This window comes from Podarcis raffonei, chromosome 12, assembly GCF_027172205.1.
Source record: "Podarcis raffonei isolate rPodRaf1 chromosome 12, rPodRaf1.pri, whole genome shotgun sequence".
NCBI lineage: Eukaryota > Metazoa > Chordata > Lepidosauria > Squamata > Lacertidae > Podarcis > Podarcis raffonei.
Window position 1 is genome coordinate 13005939 of NC_070613.1, and position 24130 is coordinate 13030068.

The following is a 24130-nucleotide window of genomic DNA, read 5'->3' on the forward strand; positions in this document are numbered from 1 at the left end:
TTTACTCTGGCAATTAAAAAACATTATCCCAGTTCAAGGACACATTCCAGTCAGTAAAAAGCTGATGAGGAGTATGACCTTTGGAAAGTCCCAATTGCCAAATGATGAGGCCTGGAGGATCACATTTGCACCCGAGGCCTGAGGCTTCCCATCTGTTCTAGAAGATGGAAATACAGTGGTACCTCGGGTTAAGAATGTAATTCGTCCTGGAGGTCCGTTCGTAACCTGAAACTGTTCTTGACCTGAGGTACCACTTTAGCTAATGGGGCCTCCTGCTGCCGCCACGCTACTTCTGTTCTCATCCTGAAGCAAAGTTCTTAACCCGAGGTACTATTTCTGGGTTAGCGGAGTCTGTAACCTGAAGCATCTGTAACCCGAGGTACTACTGTATATGCAACAATCCTGCACACCTGCTCAGTACATGATATGCAAAAGTAGTAGATGGTATTTATAGAAGGGCTGTGGTGACACCATATACCGGTACTTCCAGGCTTGGGTTAAGGTTTGGATTATGATCTGGAGCTAGGAAGCACTTTATATGCAAATCAGAGTGGCATAGGCTTCTTTGTAGAATGTACTCCCACATTCAGCAAAGGAGGTAAAAGCAATGGATAGCTGGATACATCAAAAACACATCACTTGTGCAAAAGGTGATGGACTGAACTTTGAATGCTTCAATTTTACTCAGAAATTAGTACTAATGAAACTAATGAGACCACTGAGAAGTTTTATTACAATCAAGCAGTATATAATTTACTTACAGGTACTGAGAATCAGAACTAGAGAGTACAGCTACAGTGTGTGCGGTACAGTCAATACAGCTGCCATACTTTGTATGGGCTGTGTTTGGGGAGAGGGTTATATGAGAATGAGGAAGACATTCTCCTGCAGGAATGTATGATACATACCACTTATACTGGCTGTAAAGGTTTTTTCTCTACCCTGTATACCCATACTGTGGGCAGTCATATGAGCTTAAGCTTTTCCAAGTGAAAAGATCTTCATGAACTAAGTGTCAGTCAGTCAACACTTTATATGCTGAAATGAAAGGTCACTGCAAGAGCGTCCCATGAATACATTTGACCCACATAACTTATGCCCAAAAGAGTGCAAAAGTATCCCATGAACACATTTGACCCACATTACCTTGTTTATTATATTTCAGACATGTTTGTTTACGTATTTATTATATTTCTAAACTGTTCTTCACCTGAAAGGGATCCCAGTGTTATATACAGCAAGTAATAAATACAGTAACACAATGCTGTTTTAAAGTCACAGACCATAAAACCAACTTACAGCAAGTACCTGACATAAGCAAAACCCAGAACTCTGTCTACAGAGACATCCCAGACACTTAAGAACAATGATGCTGCTAAAGGGTTGTAAAGTGCTATTTATTATTGTACCTCCTCTGCCTATGGTGGAAACAAAAGAATTATAGAACTTTTAATAATAATAATAATAATAATAATAATAATAATAATAATAATAATAATAATAGACACCCTGCTCAGGTGTAGAAACTCTTCAGGCCAATCCTCCTTGGACACAGAAACTATGACCACATACTTCCAAAGCTGCACAAAAGTGCAACGCGGTTAATAGTCTCATTACATTTTTGCAACTACTGTACTACATAATGCTTAAAATCTGGCTTTAGTCCCTAAGCAGCGACAGTAGGGGCAACACGCACACAAATACGGAAAAACGTGGAACAGTTTCTTTAAACTGAAAGGCGAAGCGTGACTTGCGGAAGGCGAGGGAGGAGGGCGCAACTTAACCACAAGGGAAGTCCTTTTTAAAAACAGCAGCAGCAGCAGCAGCGTCTACTAACTGCCCGGGCGCATAAAACGCAGGTGCAAAACACACGAGCCCTCTCGGCGCCGCTTGCAAAGCGAGAGCGCAGCGCCGTCTCCCCGCACGCGGGGGCGGTGTAGGCGGGCCTTCGTGGGGGGGGGGGGGCAGAGCAAGCGGGATCCTGAAGGGGCAAATGGGGTCGACACGTTAGAACCGTGGGGGGCGGTAGCGGAGGGAGGGCGAGAGGGCCGTCGAGGGAGGCGGTGCCAGCAGCCCCGAAAGGGCCCTCGGTTCCCGGCGGCTACGCACCGTGTACTCCCGCACTTGGCTGTGGAAGTTCTGCTCGCGGATGGTCACCTCGTCCGCGTCCATCCTCTCATCGCCGCCTCGCAGCCCCCTCAGGCAATGGCGGCCGCCGCCCCAGCTCCTCCTGCTTCCAGGGCGACGGGCGGGGGACCATGGCAGGGGGCGGCGGCGGATGCCCCTGACACCTGGGGGGGTGAGCGGGTGAGGGAAAGAGGGCGGAGGGGGCGGGAGTGAGGCGCGGGCACGACGCGACACTTAACGACGCGCGCCGCCGCCGCCTCCTCGCTCCCCCGCCGCCGGGTCTGTCACACACCGTCCTGCGGCTGAGGGGGGCGGATCGGACAGCCTCTCTGAGGGGGTACCTCGCTCAAGGGTGACGCTGCGCCTGCGCAGACGAGGCAGAGTGCCCGCCCGCGCGAAGGGCGGGCAGGGGGCAGGGCCTCCGCGACCACAGCGCTCGAGGAGGGCGGAGCTTAAGCGGCGAGGGTGTGGCTACCGCCGCCTCTTCTGCGTTGCAAGGAGAGGCGCGCGAGCAAAAGCTGCGAAGAGCGCGCGCGCGCCTCTCGAGGGCGGAGCTTGCGAGCGGGAGTGGGCGATGCTGTGGAGTTGTTGACTTAGGAAGAGGCATTGGGAAGAGGTGGAGCCAAAGATGCAAAGTGGGGCTTAGGCAAAGGTTTGCAGGGTTCTAAATAGGCGGAGCCAGTGTGGCTATTCCACGAGGAGGCGCCGGCGCTGATGTTCTTAAAAGCGGAAAGCTCACAGCGCAGCAGGTGCATGCTTATTCATTTATGTTTGTCTGCAGGGCCGGCCTACCCATGAGGCAAGGTTGCAGGGGGTTGGACTAGATGACGCTTCGGGTCCCCTTCCAACTACAATTTTATGATTCTGAGGTGAGGCGACGGCCTCTAGTGGCAGGCTCCACAGGTAGCACAAGATTCCCCCCCCCCCATGTTCTAGCTTTCCATGTACAGTGGTACCTCGGGTTACATATGCTTCAGGTTACAGATTCCGCTAACCCAGAAATATTACCTCTGGTTAAGAACTTTGCTTCAGGATGAGAACAGAAATCGTGTGGCGGCAGCAGGAGGCCCCATTAGCTAAAGTGGTGCTTCAGGTTAAGAACAGACCTCCAGAACAAATTAAGTTCTTAACCCGAGGTACCACTGTATATGAAATTTATGGTATATCCGAAAGAACACTCTGGTATTTCCCCCATCTTGCAGGCTAAAATGGTACAGTCCAGTAAGTGGTGCTTCTACTGTTTAGTGTGAGTCACTTAGTCTGAACCAGAGTCCAAAAAACATATTTTAGTAACAGCAATGACACATCCATAGGAATGACACATCCGAAGAAGGGTAACGTAATATTTCTCTCTTGACCCCTCTGCATTCTTAACGTGTTGATTGCCGTGCGTCTATCAAGTTCTGTCAGCCGGTGTCCCTAATAAATCAACCACATTCGTTATGACTGAATAGTTGGCCCCTATGGAACCGAAAAGCAACATGAAAACAGTATTTTTCATTCTCATTATTTGAAAGCAACTTGGTGATATTCAAGGGGCTTGCAGTTTGACACATTTACAGAGATTAGGAAGGAAGACTCCTTTATGGCTGCAGGGTAGAGAGGATGAACCAAGCTGCTCCCTCTTTCCAGTTTAAGATGCACAAGGTCCTAAGTTTCATCCCCAAGATATCCAGGTAAGGCTGGGAATATCCCGTCTGAAACCCTGGAGAGCTGCTACCAGTCAGTGTTGACAATATTGAGGTAAATGGACCAAGGATCTTTCTTGTTATACAGCAGTTTCCTATGTTCCTAATTACTTTGGCTTTGATTTTCAGTTACTAGATAACCATCCAACAAGAATTATTAATTAAGAATCTCACAATTGGTCTGTGATCATTTTTACATTTAGCAGATAGATGACACTGGTTCCTATTTAGCTGTACATTTGTAATAGCATTACTTACTTAAAGAGACTGTAAGTACTGACATCATTTCCATTACACATCACCAGTATTTTGATAGATTTGATAGTCACTGCTAAGGGCTATTTAACAAATGATTTGAAACAGTTCATTTAGCTCATATTTGTTACACTTTGCTACCATGGATGTGTTAGTGTTAAAACTGTCAAAACGTGATATTTAACTCAGTGATAGAATCATTGTTCCTAGGGTAACAATTCATTGTCCCAAACTATCTATACTTATCTATTTTAATTCATTCTCACTCATTGGTCACTTATAAATCTTCAAGTTCACTTTAGTTCTAGACGTATGCATCTAGAATAAATACCATTTGCCAAAATTGCACTAAAAATTGTATATTCTTGTATTTAAAACGTATATTCTTATTTCTTAGAACAGCCTGATTTCTGTGAGCTATTCATTGTGTTCTCATGCTTTACCAGCCCAGCCCAGGGAATCAACCAATCTGCATGGATGGATATTGTACAAATGTGAGGATTTGGGATTCATCATCTCTGCAAATATACATGTTTACATCACTAGTGGAAGAAGCATCTGAATCAGCACTACAGCAGATATTCCAACAAAATCAGGAAAGGCTGAAAAAGTTGGCTATCTTCAGCCTGGAGAAAAGAAGCTTTGCTGGTGTTCTTGCTTGAGTAGCAGTGGATGTCTTTTGTTCTTTTGGCTGGTGAATGGGGCCAGAATGTCCTTTCCATTTTCTTGTGCAGTCCCAGGGCAAGTGACAACTGATTCATTCATTCATGCAGAGATTGTGAAAGCGACCTCCCTGTGGCTGCTGCTTTGGACAATGGATGGTGGCAGACTGGTCTCCTGCTTGCAGTGATGTTCTTTCTGGAAGGCAGCCTCCCAGGAACCATAGGTCCCTGACATGTTCAGTTTGTTCTCATTAAATGCATGTTATGGATCTGTACACACATGAATTAAACATGGCTTGGAGATACTCTGTTAATTCTAACTGCAAAGCTCTAAAGAGATCTAAGCTTGAATCCAACCATGTGCAGAGTTATGCTCACATAATGGAACTTCTTCTCCTGTCCCCTTAACACACACCCTCAACGCTTTGGAACAGATTCTAAGAGTGGGGAGGGAAGAGGAGGTAGAAGTGCCAATACCATTCCCCGCAGTCACCATGACATGCACAGGAAGTACAGCAAAATGTGAGGTTTATAGTATGTGTCATGAAACAGGATTTCTTTTTTTTTTTCAGAACTGTTCTGGATTTCCATTGCATGCCATGGTTCTCCTGCTCTCTATCAATAACAGCCACAATAGAAATACATTATGATATAAATCACAGATAACATCCTTTTGAAAGTGCAAAGGGGAGTGATCTAAGGAAGAGCAGTCACTGTGAATTACTGGGCAGATCTGTTGAAAACATTTGACCAATAATTTATGAGCTTGGGGTATTTCTTGACATGTTTTTAATGTGGGAGTATGGATTTTTCAGAGTGAGCCATTCTGGGAAGTGTCCGTCTTGAATCACTCTAATTTCCGGGTTATTGGATGTATTCCATTCTAACGGTTTAAAGTTCGTGGAAAGCTAACTTTGTGTACAGGTTTTATTTCATAGCTGACCAATGCCCTTTTAATATCTGTTGCAGGGGCAGGGATGAGGCGAGGGAAGGGGCAATGTGTCTTGCTAGGTTGGCCCTGCCAGGTAACACTCACTAGGCAAAATAGACGGGTGTGGTGGGAAATTGTATAGTAACTATTAAGTTTCAGGAACGTGGAAAGCATTATGGAGTGGGTTGTTGGGTGTGAGGCAGGACAGTGGATTACCTTGGGCCATTCACTATCTCTCAGCCTAGACCACAAGCTGGTTGTGAAGCTAAATGAGGGAGTGGGAGAACCAGGTATCGCACTTCGAGCTCTAGGGGGAGATAGAAGTGTAATCAATAAGTAAAACTTGCCTCAAGCCATTTGCAGAAAGATGTGGGACCTTCAAACACCCATTAGAGATGGAACCCATATGTACTATTTTCCTATTAAATGTGTCCCTGTGTGTAAGCTGCCTTGAGCATGGTTTTAACTTTGGAAAGGCACATACAAATAAAATGATTGATTAATTATCACATCCAAAGGAGATGTAGCCTTTCTGCATACAAACATCAGCCAAGGTGGACAGGACCCTCAAAATCCAATCTTGGTATTATCAACATTAACAGTTAGAGATATGTTAAGTTCAAGGGGGCACTAACAATGGTGCGTTTCCATCAATTGAAGACAACCTGTTTACTCAGCCTTTGCCTGACAGTTAATAGCAGTGCCCGGTGTCCATAAATTGTGGGTGTTCAGCTGATGACAACTGTTGCTTTTTATTGAATATTTATGGTGTGAACTGCTCAGATGGATGGATGGACGGACGGACGGATGGACAAGCAGATAATAAAGTCATTGATTTCACTATTGAGTGATTTTTATTGATTATAAAGTTTTTATGCTGTGAGCTGCTTCAATTTTTCCTTTGTAAATGAAAGGCGGTATAGTAGATACCCTTTTGATAGATTGACTGATTGCATTTATATCCCATCTTTTTCTCCAAGGAGCTCAAAATGACATACGTACATGCTTCTCCCCCTCCTTTTTTAATCCCTACAACAGCCCTGTGAGGCAGGTTGGGCTGAGATGCAATGGCTGGCCCAAGGTCATCCATTAAGCTTCATGGCTGAGTGGTGATTTGAACCCTGGTCTACCCGGCCCTAATCTGACGTTTCACTACTGCACCACACTGGCTCCAATAAGTCATTTTTTACTTCAGGGCAGTATTTTTAAATACATCACTGCTGTCTTCACCAACTAGGTACCCTCCAGATGTGCTGGCAGGGCCTGATGGGAAACTAGAAGGCACCAGGTTGGCAAAGCCCACGTAACTATATTCTTGACGTCAGCCCCTTAGGAAGAATTATCTCCCAATTATACATAAAAGATGACCAAATAGGAAACACCTTAAATTTATATCAAATTATAATCGAGTTATTCTCCACTATCCTAATTATGTGCATTAAATATTTTTTATAGGGCAATAATTTCAGAGTCTCATGTTTTGTGGGCAGCTGCTAAAGTGGTAATTGCATTTTAACTTGAGAAAGACAGATCAATCAATCTCTGGTCTCGGTTCAAAAAAAGAATGTTTGCAACTGTCACTTAAGTCATTCATTCATCCTTTTGCAATATGTTTGAGTGGCGCTTCCCATTCACACCCCTAAGCTGCTTGCTTTTGGTGGGTGAGTTAATAGATAACGCAGGTAACTATGGCATAGCAATCTACCTACATGGGTAACATGCAACCTAAAAGTACCATCACACTTACACTTGACCTTATGTCTGTCTTTTAAGTATCTCTTTGGGATCACTACAGATGGTGACAGCAGTCACGAAATTAAAAGACGCCTGCTTCTTGGGAGAAAAGCAATGACAAACCTAGACAGCATCTTAAAAAGCAGAGACATCACCTTGCCAACAAAGGTCCATATAAGTTAAAGCTATGGTTTTCCCAGTAGTGATGTACGGAAGTGAGAGCTGGACCATAAAGAAGGCTGATTGCCAAATAATTGATGCTTTTGAATTATGGTGCTGGAGGAGACTCTTGAGAGTCCCATGGACTGCAAGAAGATCAAACCTATCCATTCTTAAGGAAATCAGCCCTGAGTGCTCACTGGAAGGACAGATCCTGAAGCTGAGACTCCAATACTTTGGCCACCTCATGAGAAGAGAAGGCTCCCTGGAAAAGACCCTCATGTTGGGAAAGATGGAGGGCACAAGGAGAAGGGGACGACAGAGGACGAGATGGTTGGACAGTGTTCTCAAAGCTACCAGCATGAGTTTGACCAAACTGCAGGAGGCAGTGGAAGACAGAAATGCCTGGCGTGCTCTGGTCCATGGGGTCACGAAGAGTCGGACACGACTAAACGACTAAACAACAACAACATGGGATCAAGATTGCTCATATTGCTCCCAATGGGACAGAAGCAGGCTGTCTTTTTTTATTGAACTCCATACCCCTGATTTGGAGATCTGCAAGAGCCTTGATGCAGACATAAAGCTCTTGCCCCGTGGCTTTCCTTTTCATTTAAATGTAGGGAAGAGTGCCTTGCATAAGTCCAGATAAGACTGGAAAACAGCCCAGTGTTTGAAAAACTACAGACAGCTCCAGGTGAGCAACTTGCTCCTCCAAAGGCTGGAGGTGATCTAAGGTGACTTGGGAGTCTTGACTTCAGGTCCACCCCTTTCAGGTTTAGCTTCCTCTTATTATTATTTATTGACTTTATATACCGCTCTGTACCCAGAGTTCTCAGGGCAGTTCACATAAAAAATCAACATAAAAACCACAATATATATAATCAAAATAAAAATAACACACACACCCCAAAAAAGAGCCACATTTTAAAAGGGCCTTGTGCTGTCCTTTGTAAGGTTTCAGGAATTGCACATGCTGTCTTTTCCTCGCATCTGCCAGAAGCCACCTGCCTGAACAGCTAAAAGGCTCCTGAGAGACCACTGGGACATTGCTGCTGCCTTGAGCAGGCATCTCCAAACTTGGCCCTAAAGCTGTTTTGGGACTACAACTCCCATCATCCCTAGCTAACAGGACCAGTGGTCAGGGATGATGGGAATTGTAGTCCCAAAACAGCTGGAGGGCCGAGTTTGGGGATGCCTGGCATTGAGTGTTGGAACCTTTAGGCTCTTAAAGGGCCACCCACCTGGACTGGAGGAGAGTGCTTCTTCGTGCCACTGCCCCCTGTCTGGTACACTCTCTGAGCCACTGGGCAAGCATGGTAGCATGGGAGGTACTTGGCTCCTTGAGGCTCAGGGGAAGGTGCTTCTGGGGGGTCTTGGGCAGCTCTGGTCCAACTCTGGCTCTGTGCCCTGCGCCGAATCCGTCTCTTCAGCCAAAAGCACTGCAATCTCAGACGCAACTACACAAAGCAGGATAAAAGAATTGTTGTCCTTTGCTTCCATCCCTTAAATTTTGTATTTAGATTTAGTTTCTGAATCATCAGTAACTGAGCTAAATAAACAGTTCAATGATCTCCCAAGCTGCTCACTTCTACAAATTAGTCTTTGTGTGGCAATTGATCTGGGTGATCATCAATGCAGCACAGGATCAGCAAACTCATGTGTGATCTCGTCTTCCATGAACTGGAAAACTGTGAGGGGGCGGTTCCCTCCAAAGGAAGGGCAGATTTTGTAAGAGTTTGTTTCTCTCAAGGCGAAAACAAGTGTGACTTACCTGTCTATGTATTCCACAAACACCACCACCTTTTAAATGCAGTTCCCATCAGTACTACTCCATATAACACTGGTGGACTTTTATACTGGTAACCCCATCCCTATTGGCATTTAACCAGCTCTTGAAGACACATCTGTTTAGACAAGTGTTCTCCTAACCTGAACCTCCTGATGAAATAATTTTAATAGCTGTTTTAACTGCTATGCTATTTTAATGGCCTCATTTTATTGTTCACTCCAATTAACGGAATTTTAAAATGTTTTGCTGGAATTGTTTTATTGGGTATTTCAATTATGCATGGATATATTTTTATACTTGTAAACCACTTTGAAGCCATTCTGGCATGTAAGCAGTATATAAATTAATAAATAATATTAACGGTATACATTCGGCATTGGTATGCCAGTGGCTTATCCACCTGGGTCACTGATTTGCTAAGATGGCAACACTATCAGCAAATGGTCTGGCTCTGCATCACATGTCAAATGAGTTTATTTAAACATGATGGGGGGTGGAACATTTGCACAGGTAAATGATTTAGCTAAAGACCATGTAACAACTCTTTCATTCCCAAAATTACATGCTGCTCACACAATTAGATACTGCACTCAGAAATCATAACATTTAACTATAATATATTTCCCCCAATGGGTTTACATAATCCCTTTTTGCCATTTTCTCTTTGACAAGAAGCCATACACTTTTATTAAAGGCTTTTCCCTCCCAAAAATGTTAGAAATCTTAAGGGCCATAAATCATCTTAATTCTTACAATTAATAGAGGCAAGATTTATTCTTAAATCATGAATGCTCCTTTCTAATTAAATTCAAATGAGTTTAATACCTCTCCAAAGTGTTCGGATAATAAGTAGTCCCTTTTTTTGGACCTTAACATCCTTGATCCCTGTCAATAATTAGATTGGGTGGCTTATAAAGCACAATGCTTGGCATTTTTAAAAATCTTTATCTTCCTCTTCTGTCTCATTAACAAAAATGAATAGGTTCACTCTTCTGGCAGAGGAAAGCATGGGGATTCAATGTTGCTCAAGGACATGACAGATTCTAGGGATATTGAATTACGTCCTTCTGTCCTCCTTGGAATAGCCGCTGATGAACAGGAGACCTAGATTTCCAAACTCATAATTATTTCTCAACCAGAAAACTCAAATTGTATGATGAAGAAAAATTATGCAGAAGTATAAACTGAGGTCATTTTCAGTATTTGTTCCAAAAAAATTAATTCTTGGCAGGATGTTGCAAATGGTCAGAGCCTGCATGAGACATTTTGCTGTTTCAAGCAGCTATGGTGCAGCCATAGGGATGCTCTAAGTAGTGGATTTCCTACCATGAGCAGGTGCTTGAATTGGATTACCTTTGAGGTCCCTTCAACTCTATGATTCTAGGAGTATCTTGGGGGTCTCACTATTGAGGGTCTTCTCATGATATTCATAGCATGAATGCTTTTAAAACGTGGTCCGTTCAGAGATGTGCTGGAGCAGATGATTCAACCTTAACCACTAAACAAAATGCAAACTGCTTTAAAGCTGTTGGTGTTTGTTAAGATGTTTACATTCCCTGCATCGCAAGCCCTGCACTCGCAGCTTCCTCTTCTGAAAGGTACAACTTTCTGCCAGGGCACATTTTGTGACTTTGCTCAAGGCAAAGGACAGGCTTGTGTGCCTCTTGTCAGATAGCTCTAAAAGTAGATCTGAATCACATTCTGACTCATTCCAAAGCACTCAGAAGAGATATTGAAGGAGAAAGAGATGTGATGTGATTGTTGACCTCCTGGAAGTAGCTCAACAGCCTGGCTGTTTTCAGTGCCCTCACCAGCGTTAGGGGTAAAAATATATTTATGAGTGCAGCATAATTTAATATTTGTATGTTTCTTATTTTGCTCATTACTGTGTGAGATACTTGATTGATCATCGCCAGCCCTGCTCCTTTTCCAGAATGCAGAAAGTAATTATGTGAGCAGCAAATCTAACTGATCAGCTCTTCGTATCGATAGTCAGGAGAACTTGACCCGAAATGAGGATAACAGCAGTTAGGACTGAGATTACCCAAAGTATAAAAGGGGAGAGGTTAAAATCCCAGACTCAAATGCCATCTTCGGAATTTTATCTTCTGAACTATAGTCCTACAATTCTGATTCAAGGATAACCCTGCTCAAACCATCAAGGTCTCCTACTTCAAATGCAGCTTTAGAGAAAGCTGGTCCAAAAAGATGGGAATCCTATCATATACTGATAGAGGAGATGATGGTACCATATTCCAAACCTCAGTACAGTTCCTTATAATGACCTGGAAGATGTGGCGCTGGGAGGCCCATATAGTGTGGAATAAACTAGGACCCCAGTCCTGGAATGAGCAACATCAGCTCTTCTGGAACAGCTTTCTCTCCTACAGCTATTACATTGAGCAGACTGCCTCAATGGAAGAGATGGGAAGCAGGACTCATTCCATCAGCCGTGCTGAAGAATCAGTGCCATCAGGTTACCCCTTCCCCTGAACTGCTTTCATTCCAGCTAGTCAACATAAGGAGTACTATTTAACACCCCCTCATTCCCCATCCATCCCTGTCCCTTTTTCCTTTTGCACTGCATAGTTTTAGATTATAAGTCTGTGGGCAGGGACTGTCTTGTTTAACTGTATGTAAGACACTCTGGGAACCTTTTGGCTGAAGAGCAGGATACTGGTGCAATAAATAAACTATTGAGGAACTGACACTCTCTGCTGAATACATGCCATGTGTTTAAAGCACATGGCTTCTGCCAAAGAATCCTGGGAACCACAGTTTCCCTCCTGCACAGAGCTACAATCCCCAGCACCCTTTAAAAACAATATTTCATCCTGCTCCCTTTAGCTTTCCTTTCCCATTTACCCCCAGCTACTAATCTCCATTGCTCTGAGCAACACCAGACTGTTCAGTACCTTCTTTGTTTTTTAGAGTGTAGGATTTATAAACAATACAAAATGGAATAGCTTAGGTTGCATTCTTCAAACCTTCCAATCCTGTTACCAAAGTCATGCAGTGCAATCCTAAGCCTTCAGATGGGCTTCCTCCCAAACAAGGGTGCACAGGATTGCGCTCTTTGCATCTTCCCCATGATGAATCCATACTGAGAATCCCAAGCAGTAGATATTTGTAAGCCAGAGGACGCACTACGAGGCTGTGAGCTGCCTGTTCTAGAACTGTAAGTTCTGGGCCCACAGCAGAGCACCCGTCACGCAATTGACAATGATTTCTCTACATGATCTCAGTTTAATCTGCATATGTTTATTGAGAGATGAGATTTAATGGGTGAGTCTAACCTTGCTGCCTAATTATGTTATTGCTGCTTTAATATTTCTCTTTAGAAAGTCTCCTGAAGGGAATTGGGCATCTCCCCAGAAGGGAAAAGGTTTTGTCTTAACCGACCGGAAACATTTATACTGATGTCAGGAAGAATTATGGGTATGGGTAAGGTAAAATAAAGTCATTAAAAGTGAAAAATTTTGTTTATATGTAAATACATAAGCTACATTAACCAAAGCATTATGTTAATTATTTCTTTGCAACGATGCTAACCTTTTGCAGAATATACATGGGTACCAGAATGCCATACATTAACTGCCATTCCAATTAAAGTGTGCATTCAGAAACGCAGGTGCCCCTTAGGGCTAAACCACATGTTATATACTGCAGCTGTGTGTGTCTGTAACATAACCACAATGGCTAGTTCTTCACTGCAATGGACCTTCAAGACAGAGTGGTGACCTCTCTCTCACACACACACACACACACACACACCAGTGTTTTTCTGCTTGTGGGGATTCCAGTCCTATGATTGTGATGGAAGCCCAAGCCTGGAAGCCCAGCAGGAGATGGCGGGGGACCAGCAGGGGGTGGGATAGTGAATGAAGCACCCTACCCTGTTACTTCTTAGAATCATAGAAGAATAAGAGTTGGAGCTCATCTGGATCTGCAATGCAGGAGGCAACCACATCATCCCCAAAAGATGCCCATGCAGCCTCTGCTTAAATACCCCCAGCAAAGAAGGGCCCAGAGGCTTCCGTGACAGCACGTTCCACTCTCAAACAGCACATACTACAAAGAATTTTTTTCTAAGAATTAGCCAATATCTGTTTAGGTGCAATTTTCATCAATTGGTTCTAGTCCTGCCCACTGCAGCAACAGAGAGCACATCTGTTCCATTTTCCAATTACTGTAGTCAGTGGAGGCTACACACTCTGATCATAGTTGTTGGTGGAGGGAGGGAGGTTCCATCCACCTCAGGATCCTACCCATCTATTGAACTTTGTGTCCCTGTTCAGGTATTTGTAACCACCCTCACAGTCTGAGGATCACTGCTTACTCAGTCTTACCAGCCATGCATAAACCATCAGTCCAGTTGAACTCAACAGGGCTTTATAACAAATACACCTGCCAATTTCAGGATACATGAAGGCAGCCTTCCCCAATCTAGTTTTCTCCAGAGGTCACTGGACTATAACTCCCATCATCCCTGAGAATTGGCAGTGCCAGCTAAGAGTCCAACAACTTCTGGAGGGCACAATGTTGGGGAAGGTTGCATTTAGGCAACCAGCAAAGGCCACAAAATGGCAGTGGCCAAGGATGGAACCAGATGGATAAGCGAGATCAGAAGTTTAAGCCATGAAGCCGTTGAATTCCCAGACTCAGACCCCAACACAGGAGCCCCTCAAGCCACTGACCCCTTAAACCCAACTCCCAATATGCACCTTGAAAACCAAATTCTCATGAGGAACTAGCCCCTTCTTCACCACAAGCCTTGCCATCTCTAGGCAATAACAAGGCAACAAAGTGAGAGCGTTCTTGAGAAGCGATTGAGAGCAAGGTTGCAGGCCAGAGGACTGCCCCTTTAAAGGTTCACACTGTTCAGCAAAAGTGTGGAGTCTGGGAAAGTTGATTTGGCTGAGAAGGATAAAGGGGCTCAGCTGAGCTTGAGATTTCCTTACAGCAAATTGGCAAACAAGGAGCTATCCAAGGTCCTGCGACTCCAGCCTTGCTGACGAAATCACACCCAAATGTCTATTGTGCCCTGTGGTCAAGGCAGGACACAGCTTCTGATGACAAGTCTTCAAAAGATGCCTAAGAACATCAAATATGAGTTTACAGAGCAAATATAGAGGATTTACAGTAATTCCCATTTGTATTTTTTTTTAAAAAAAACAAACCTAGATCCTCTTCTGTTTACATGAGCCATCAAATCCGTATCTAGTCCCAATGAAGAAATTAAAACCTATAAATAGGGAAGGGGGGGGTCACTGAGTTCATGGATGGTGACTTCAAGCCGACTTTCAGCAGGGATCAGTGGTAAGTTCCCCATGGAAAACTTGGGCATTTCTACATGTCCCACATCTGACATCACATATGATGTCAGGTGTGGGACAGATGGGTGTGGTTTGCGAAACAGCCTTACAGGGCCCAGTTTGGCCTGCTGGATGCAGGTTCCCCCAGCCCTGATACAAATGAAGAATGCGGTCTTTGTAGCTTTGGGAGTTAATTCACTGCTGTTTCTTCTACTTTGACTTTCTCTTCTCCCCACTGTAATCATACATAGTAACAGCTGCATGAAAATGACAGGCATGGTTGTGGTTTAATGGGAATAACGACTGGCATCAAGGGCTAGATCAGAAGGGACTGACATTTTTTTGAAGTTAAAAATAAAGCCATTAATTTAACAAATATGGAGAAAGGACAGAGGCAAAAGGAAATGTCCCCTTGTTAAATATTTACCACTTGAGCTTTGATGAAAACCACCCTATAAATGACAATATAATACAAGTAAGTGTTCCCAAGGTTAGGTCAACTTTCACATTGAAGTTAAGTCTCTCATAGAGGGAAGAATTACATTTCTTGGCATGGACGCATTAATTATATAAATTTCATAAAGGAAATGCAAAGTCCTATAATGTGTGGCATTGATTAATGATGCTCTTCTGATTTATGGCTGTGTATTTTTGAACTGTGATATTTAACAAGCAGCTAATTTAAAAGCTAGGTTTCTGTCACAACTTTTTACGATGCTTCCAGCAATCCTATTGGTAGCTTGAAAATTATTGTGTTAACACTTTGGAAGGCCAATTTCTAAACCGACAGTTTTCCCACTGAGAAAATAAAATTATTGTGTATAGTGGTACCTCGGATTAAGAACTTAACTCGTTCCGGAGGTCTGTTCTTAACCTGAAACTGTTTTAACCTGAAGCACCACTTTAGCTAATGGGGCCTCCTGCTGCTGCCGCGCCGCCGGAGCACGATTTCTGTTCTCATCCTGAAGCAAAGTTCTTAACCCAAGGTACTATTTCTGGGTTAGCGGAGTGTGTAACCTGAAGTGTCTGTAACCTGAAGCGTATGTAACCCGAGGTACCACTGTATTAGGAAATTGTGTTATATCTGTTTCTTCTGTCCCTTGCATATTTCACAGGAAGTATCTCCCCCTGCTATGATCTTGACTGTTCTTTAAGTTTTGGCATACAGGCCAAGCGTATGGCTGAACTTAAATGTTACACTGAATACATAGCTACCACCAAAACCAGCAGCTGTACAGCTGCCTCCTACATGCCCAACAATAATGCTCATCAGAACTTATCTATGTTGTGAAATCATGAAGCTCTGCATTACCCTACCCTTCTTTGCATCATTGGCTAGTCCCGGCAGAAGGAAGAAAATATACAATGCAATCCTATGTCACTGCCCTTAATGGAGCAGAGGGTCTGCCACCCATCCACAGCCCGGCTGAGAATGCTGACTAGGGATGAAGGTGAGGAGGGGGCAGGCAGATCACTGCACCAACCTGGAGCTGGCACAGTAACTGGGCCCACATTGGGTTTGATGCCATCACATGATGGCAGTAGGATTGGCTTAGAATCCAACAGATCCAGGGCCAGCTCAGTCATTATCCCCCACCCTACTGGAATACCCCCATTTGGGGACTGTGGGCTCACTGCTTCTTGCAAGGAATGCACTGGCAGCACTTCTACCTTCTGCTGAATCCAATCACACCCAGCCTATTGCAAAGAGGGTTGGCATTGCTTTTCCAGTTCTGTTAGATGTTATATAGGCAAAGGAGCCAGTGTGAGAGCCAGTGTGGTGTAGTGGTTAAGAGCGGTAGTCTTGTAATCTGGGGAACCGGGTTCGCGTCTCCGCTCCTCCACCTGCAGCTGCTGGGTGACCTTGGGCTAGTCGCACTTCTTTGTAGTCTCTTAGCCCCACTCACATGACAGAGTGTTTGTTGTGGGGGAGGAAGGGAAAGGAGAATGTTAGCCGCTTTGAGACTCCTTAAAGGGAGTGAAAGGCGGGATATCAAATCCAAACTCTTCTTCTTCTTCTTCTTCAAAGGGAAGCAAGACACAGTTACTACTTTCAGTGGCAGCTATGCTATTTGCATAAAAGCTGGGGGTTTTGTTGTCGTTTAAAAAAAACATGAAAATAAGTTCTGGATGCATGTGGAGAAAAGTCTTATATGAATTAACATCCACATTATTGTATTCTATTTTTACTGCATGAAATTTATATACTGCTTGATTATAAAAAAAACCTAAACAAAACCTCACAGCACAGCAGTTATCAATGTCTCCATGCTTTTTCAGAAGTTTCATATATTTGTACATCATCACAGACATACTGTAGATGTATGAGATACATTTGGCCATTAATGCTAATTTTCAGGTCTTTGAAAGCCATTCATCTTTGAAAGCATGACATCAAGTTTAAAAGCCCTCCTTTATTTGAAAGGTTAAGCCTATTAAACACTTTGTGTGTGTAGGGTTTTTTTTGTAGAAAAACAGTGTATATTTAAAAGTCAGCACACTGCTGCTACAAAGAATTAAGTTATAGCAATTTTTCATGCTGTAGTTTTAAAAATCATTTTATTTACACAGCCATTTCAAAGCTATGTGCAATAAGAACAGCAAAGAAGCCGATATATTTAAAAGAAAAAAGCCTGCCAGAACAAAAATGTCTTCAATTGTTTCTGCGAAGTGCAGATACCGAGCACCTGTCATATCTTGACAGGAATGCAATTCCACAGAACAGGGGCAGCCAGGTTAAATCGCTGCTCCAAGTTACTGTGGAACAGGCTTCTGTGATATTTGGCACTTGCAGGAAAAAAGTTACTGCAGATCCCAGGGATCTACTGTGTATTATTATGTGTGTGTGTATACACACACACACACACACACTGTCATTCAGGTGGTTTCTCATGTAATCTGTTCCTGAGCTATGTAGGGTCTTACATATAAGTATGAACGCCTTGAATTTGGCCCAGGTGCAGATTGGCAGCTAAGTGTTATATGCTGCTGATAGTTTGCCCCAAGCAAGCTAGCCATTGCATTCTGCCCTTGGACCAACCCCGAGGATAGCCCCACATATAGCACATTGCAGTAACTCAACTGCAAAGTTACCATTGCATGGACAACTGAGGTTAAGCTATCCTGATCCAGAAACAGCCAAAGCTGTCTTACCTGTACGTTTCTGAGTACCAGTACGTTTCCAAGCACAATTCAAAGTGTTGGTGCTGACCTTTAAAGCCCTAAACGGCCTTGGTTCTGTATACCTGAAGGAGCATCTCCACCCCATCATCCAACCCGGATACTGAAGTCCAGTGAAAAGGGCCTTCTGGCGGTTCCCTCACTGCAAGAAGTGAGGTTACAGGGAACCAGGCAGAGGGCCTTCTCAGTAGTGATGCCTGCCCTGTGGAACTCCCTCCCAGCAGATGTCAAGGCAATAAACAACTATTTTACTTTTAAAAGACAACTGAAGGCGGCCCTGTTTAGGGAAGTTTTTAATGTCTCATGCTGTATTGTTTTTAATATTTGGTTGGAAGCAGCCCAGAGTGGCTGAGGAAATCCAGCCAGATGGGTGGGGTGTAAATAAATTATTATTATTATTATTATTATTATTATTATTATTATTATTATTATACCAAACACAGTTGGTACATTCTCAGTTTATCAGCACCTTTCTTTACTCTGTATGACGGGCTTTGTTTTCTCTTTCCCCCAAAGTTTCTCCAATTCACACTGGTGAAAGGGCTTACTGCATACCTGGAAACCAAGGAGCAGGCGCTGCAAAAGTGAGGATGCACCAGTGCAGGGTGGAGACCAAAGGTGGACAAAGTACCCCAGAGGTACTACCCCTCTCCCAACACCCCATACACCTTGATGCTAGCAACTGAATATCCTCTGCAAAATACCCTAACCAAATGCCAATTTCATAGGAATTTTCCTATGCATGAGTAAAGTGCAATTTAACCTTGGAATCTTCATGGGGATAAATATATAGTTAGAAATATAACCTCTAAATACTTTGACAGATCAGCAGGACCTCCTGTGCCAATGAAGGAGAAATATCCATTAGGCATAAAGGACTTTTGTCTTGGAAGCGGAAAGCTGTAGTTCTGAGGCTCGTGCCACCTAAGATACATGATGTAATGACTGAAAATGGAGAAATGCATCGAAGGTAACAAACCATCTTCTGAAAATTAATGAGTTATTAAAGTTTCCCAGCCAGAGCTGGATGCAAATGCTCAGTACTTAGGAGGACGAGAAATGACGGCCTTGGGACTGCAGCCCGGGGACAGCAAGTCCAGGCTAGCTAGGCACTGCAGAGGATACAAATAAGTCAAAGCTGGCAAATTGGTTTCTTGCTGGCAATTATCAGTAATATGGCTGAAGGTTGGCCAGCTGCAGCGACTCAGTTTCCTTTTCACCCTTAGGGTAAGAACAAAGCAAGAAAATAAAAGGATCCTGGCTCCTTCTTCTCTCCTCACCCTCCCAATGTACTCTTCTCACACGCGCACCTGCCTTTTGCTTGGCTGCGCTTTTATAAATCACTGTACTTTATCAAACACTGTGGTTGATGCTGTGGGAGATACTGATGACCTAGTTCCCTAAATGCCCTTCCCCACACCCTGCACAGCTCTTACGAGGAAGCACAAGGAGTAGTGGTGAGAGAAGGGTTGTAAATGGGCCTGCACAGGTTTGTAAAAGGTAAAGGGACCCCTGACCATTAGGTCCAGTCGTGGCCGACTCTGGGGTTGCGGCGCTCATCTCGCTTTATTGGCCGAGGGAGCCGTCGTACAGCTTCCGGGTCATGTGGCCAGCATGACTAAGCCGCCTCTGGTGAACCAGAGCACAGAAACGCTGTTTACCTTCCCGCCAGAGTGGTACCTATTTATCTGCTTGCACTTTGATGTGCTTTCAAACTGCTAGGTTGGCAGGAGCAGGAACCAAGCAACGGGAGCTCACCCCGTCACGGGGATTCAAACCGCTGACCTTCTGATCGGCAAGTCCTAGGTTCTGTGGTTTATTTATTTATTTATTTATTTTAAATAAATGTTTATTAAAGTTTTACAAAACAAAAAGTTCATCATTTCACATAGATCATTCCATTAATTAAAGCCCACAGAAAAATCAGAAAACAAAAATATATAGTAAAAAAGAAAAATAGAAAAAAGAAAAATCCACTTTAAAAAGTTACAAAATTCCATGTCCCTCTGTCCTGACCTCCTCACATCTCCCTTTTTTGTGTTCCTCTTTATTCCAATCTAATTCAGCAAGTTCAAACCCTTCTTCAAACCATGCTTACAATTATGTTTTTCTAATTATGATGTCCCAAGTTTTCGTTATTGTCAGCGCTGCCCAAGGTCCCAGCTCACACAAGACCAACGCTGCTTCTTCCTCAAGTTAAAAGGTCTTTATTGAAGTCCAGTTTCATTTCCAGACGCGCAGCGCGCAACGCTACGTCTATGCCCTAGACCGTAGAAGTCCCATCTGAATCTCCTCCCCCCTGACACCAGCTTAAGATTCTAGCCTTACTCCACCTCTTCCTCTGTTCCTTCTTTCTCTGGGTCCTCCTGCTAGTCGGAGTCTCAGCCCTCCTAGATTCTTCTGACGCTGAGTCTGCCGACTCTTCTCCCCCCCTCCTTCGGGCTTTAGGACCTGGCTCCCAATCCGGGTTTTCTGCTGTCCCGCGCTCCTCCACATTTGAACTTGGCGCGCGCGCGCAGCCTCCCACTTTCCTTCTGACCGTTACACTTGTGTCACTGCTCCCCCTTTCGGGGAGGCTAGCTGGACCTGGCCTTCCCTCCGTTTCCCCACTCCCCGATGGAGGAGAAGCTGGTCCTGACTCATGTGACTCTTCCCCCCCACTGTGCTCTGGTGGGGGAACTGGTCCTAATCCTCCGCTACTCCTTTGGGACTCCCCTCTGGTTCCTTGTTTATGGATCATCCCCCCTGGGACTCGCCTCGCCCTTACCATAGGCGCCCCCTCCTGGGAATCTTCTGATTCGCTGGAGAAGCTCATGGAATCTCTCGGGCCACTGTCATATTCCCCTACGCTCCCCTCTGATTCCTCTCCTCCGCTCTCTATTTGCTCTCTCCCCTGCTCTTCTGCTCCTGAGCCTCTGACAGTTATCTTAGCCCATTCCTCATCTTATATACTAAGACATAATTTTATTCTGTTCATAACCCCCTTCTCCTTTTTGAAATTCTTCTTTTCATTCACATTTAACCAAATCCCACAAGCCCTGTTACCTTCACTTCCCACATCATGTTAACACTCGAACATTTTGCAATATTTTTGTAAATAGTCCTTAAACTTTTTCCAGTCCTGTTCCATCAGTTCTTCTCCCTGGTCCCGGATTCTGCCAGTCATTTCAGCCATCTCCATGTAGTCGATCACTAGGTTCTGTGGTTTAACCCACAGCGCTACCCGCGTCCCTGCACAGGTTTGTAAGCCACCTCAAATATTCTAAGGGAAAGGGTAGAAATGTTTTCAATAAGCAAATCCATTCCTATTGAATCCAGGTAAGAATTTATGAATAAAACATGTATTAGAAATATGCATACCCAAGGAAGTGCGCCTAGTACTTACGCTGACCATTATGTGGGATAACCAGCCTCATATAGCCAACATGCTTAAGTCTAAAGCATGAAGGGCCTAACCATAGAGTAAGCTGTCCTTAGTTCACCTTGAGAGGGACTGGGCAATCAAGCCTGTTCTTCATCCTCCAGTGTACCTGAGCTCAGCATATAAAGAAGTTTGAGCTGCTTTGGAGTTCCTATACCGATAATTTATGAACTTTCATTACTGTAACTAAGCCACGTTTTACTGCTTGTGCAACTTTTTATCAATGCTGTATGGAAAGGCACAGAAATCTGACCATTGGAGAGTTTATAAGTAAACCATTTTTATCTTACCAAATATGTGGTCTTTTTCTATGCTAGAGGAAGAGGGAAGTTTTGGAACTCACAAGGGCATGTTTTAAAGGTCTAACAGTCTATATTTCCACACTTTACTTTGCTGCATATTTTGTGATTTTAAATCTCTGCAGGGGTTCTGCCACCAAAGAGTACTTGCCCCAAACCTGGATGTTGGCATTCAAGAATTCTTCTTTTATATACCTATTTTTTCCTTGCCACCAACACATTAAAGCCCTGAATAGCCAACCGATAACAAATGTTGGAAATGTAAAGAAAATGAAGGTACATTCTTTCACCTTTGGTGGACGTGCCCAAAGATTAAGGCTTTCTGGGAGATGATCTATAATGAAATGAAAAAGGTATTTAAATATACCTTTCTGAAGAAACCAGAGGCCTTTCTTTTGGGCATAGTCGGCCAATTGGTGCCAAAGAAGGATAGAACTTTATTCATGTATGCAACAACAGCAGCAAGAATACTTATTGCAAAGTATTGGAAGACACAAGATTTACCCACCCTGGAAGAGTGGCCGATGAAGGTGATGGACTATATGGAATTGGCGGAAATGACTGGCAGAATCCGAGACCTGGGAGAAGAGTTGGTGGAAGAAGATTGGAAGAAATTTAAAGACTATCTGTAGAAACACTGTAAAATTAATGAATGTTAAAATGATGTTGGATTGAAAATAAGTGGTATTAGAAACAAAGTTAATAAGAATATGCAAAAATGGATTGATAATGGATGAAAATATAGAGTTATAATATGTTAAGATATAGAGTTAAGATAAATGAAAGAGGGTAAGGATTTGCTGAATTGATTATGTAAATAGGAATACAAAAAGGGGAGGTGTGAGGAGGTCAAGGAAACAAGCAAATGAGCTTAAAGACATCAAAAAATGGATTTGTTTTTAATTTTTCTTACCTATTTGCTTTTTGTATTTTGTATTTTATTTCTTTTTTCTTTTTTATGTATTTTTGTATCTTATGTATTTTTTCTTATTTTTTTCTTTTTTATGCTTTCTTTTTATTCTGTAAACCTGTGTTTTTTGTAAAACTTTAATAAATATTTTATTTTAAAAAAATAAAGCCCTGAATAGCCAAATATCTGAAAGAAAACCATCTCCCATTTCAACCCATCCAGTCTTCTTACTTTGGGGTAATCTTCCTACCAAGGTGTACATCATCCTTTAAGAGAAAGGTAGCTTTGGCTTTGGCTTTGGATTGTATTCTTTGCTATTTTATGCATTTTTTATACTGTGTTTATTTTGTATTGATGTTGAATTGGCTTGAGAATATGCAATGATGTGTTTAAATATGTTGTACAGCACCCTATGAACATATTGTCAAGGATGATATAAAGATGCTTAAGTAAATAAACAAACAAACAGTTGCCCTGGCACCCCAGAAGGAAAAGGAAAGGACACTCTAGCCCATGGGTAGGCAGACTAAGGCCCGGGGGTCTGATCCGGCCCAATCGCCTTCTAAATCCGCCTTCAGGCAGTCCAGGAATCAGCATGTTTTTTACATGAGTAGAATGTGTCCTTTTATTTTAAAATGCATCTCTGGGTTATTTGTAGGGTATAGAAATTCGTTCATTTCCCCCCTCCAAAAAAAATATATTCCGACCCCCCACAAGGTCTGAGAGACAGTGGACCGGCCTCCTGCTGAAAAAGTTTGCTGACCCCTGCTCTAGCCCCATCCATGAGCCAAAGGAACAAAAGCCACCAAGTGCTACCCAAGTAATAACATTCAATCATTTAATATAGAAGCACCAACCAATACTTTCGAATTCCCTGCCTGTTGATATCGGGCAGGTGCCTTCACTGTATTATTTTTGGCATCTGCTGACGACATTTAGACAAGCCTACTACCCAGATGTCTAAAAAGTTTGTACGAGTTTTAATTTAACTTTTTTATTATTCTACTGTGGTTTTAAATTAGGGTTGTGATTGCTTTGGTGATAATTTCGTTGTCTTATCTTTTTCTGTAAACTGATTTGAGGGTTTTTTCCACAATCAAGTGGTATGTAAATTTTATGAAAGAAATAATAAACAAACAAATGCCATAAAGGGAACATTAGACTGACCTGAACCAGATCTATAAGGCTTACAGCTCAGCAATTCTTTGCAGCCTTAAAGAGCTGATCTCCATACTCTTCCTTTTCTAGGACCTGTCTTTTTAGTCTGAAGGCTGGGCCTCTTTCTTATTCTTAATTAGTAATTGCTTTGGGAGGCTGAAAATTTTGCCATTTGTTGATATCATCTCATATGCAGTGGATCGCTGAATTCTGTTTGCTTTCAGTTTATAGTCACAGCATGGCAACGTGGCCTTTGCTGAGAGTTACAACAAAGGGATACACAGCAGGCAGATGAACAACGAAATGAAAACCGTCTGGAAAAGGAGCGCTAATAACTCTCTTAAAACCAGGGTAGGTGGGTGGGAAATAGCCACAAATAGAGAATTCCTGTATGGCTCTTGCGAAGAGGATCCGTTCCCAGAGGGAACTACATTTCCCAGCGTTCCTTGCGGAAGACGAGTCAAACGGGCAAAGGGTTCAGAAGGTTGCAACGAAGGTC

At 43.3% G+C, this 24130-nt stretch overlaps 1 protein-coding gene across 1 annotated transcript in view; it reads right to left on the reverse strand.

The window, feature by feature from the left end:
• The window catches only part of LMBR1 (limb development membrane protein 1), a 68459-nt gene extending 65964 nt beyond the window's left edge, over positions 1–2495 (reverse strand). Inside the window, exon 1 of the mRNA XM_053359388.1 lies at positions 2110–2495. Coding sequence (XP_053215363.1) covers positions 2110–2172 — 63 coding nt within the window. The 5' untranslated portion in view covers positions 2173–2495. The remainder of the gene's footprint in view (positions 1–2109) is intronic.
• Positions 2496–24130: the final 21635 nt, after the last annotated feature.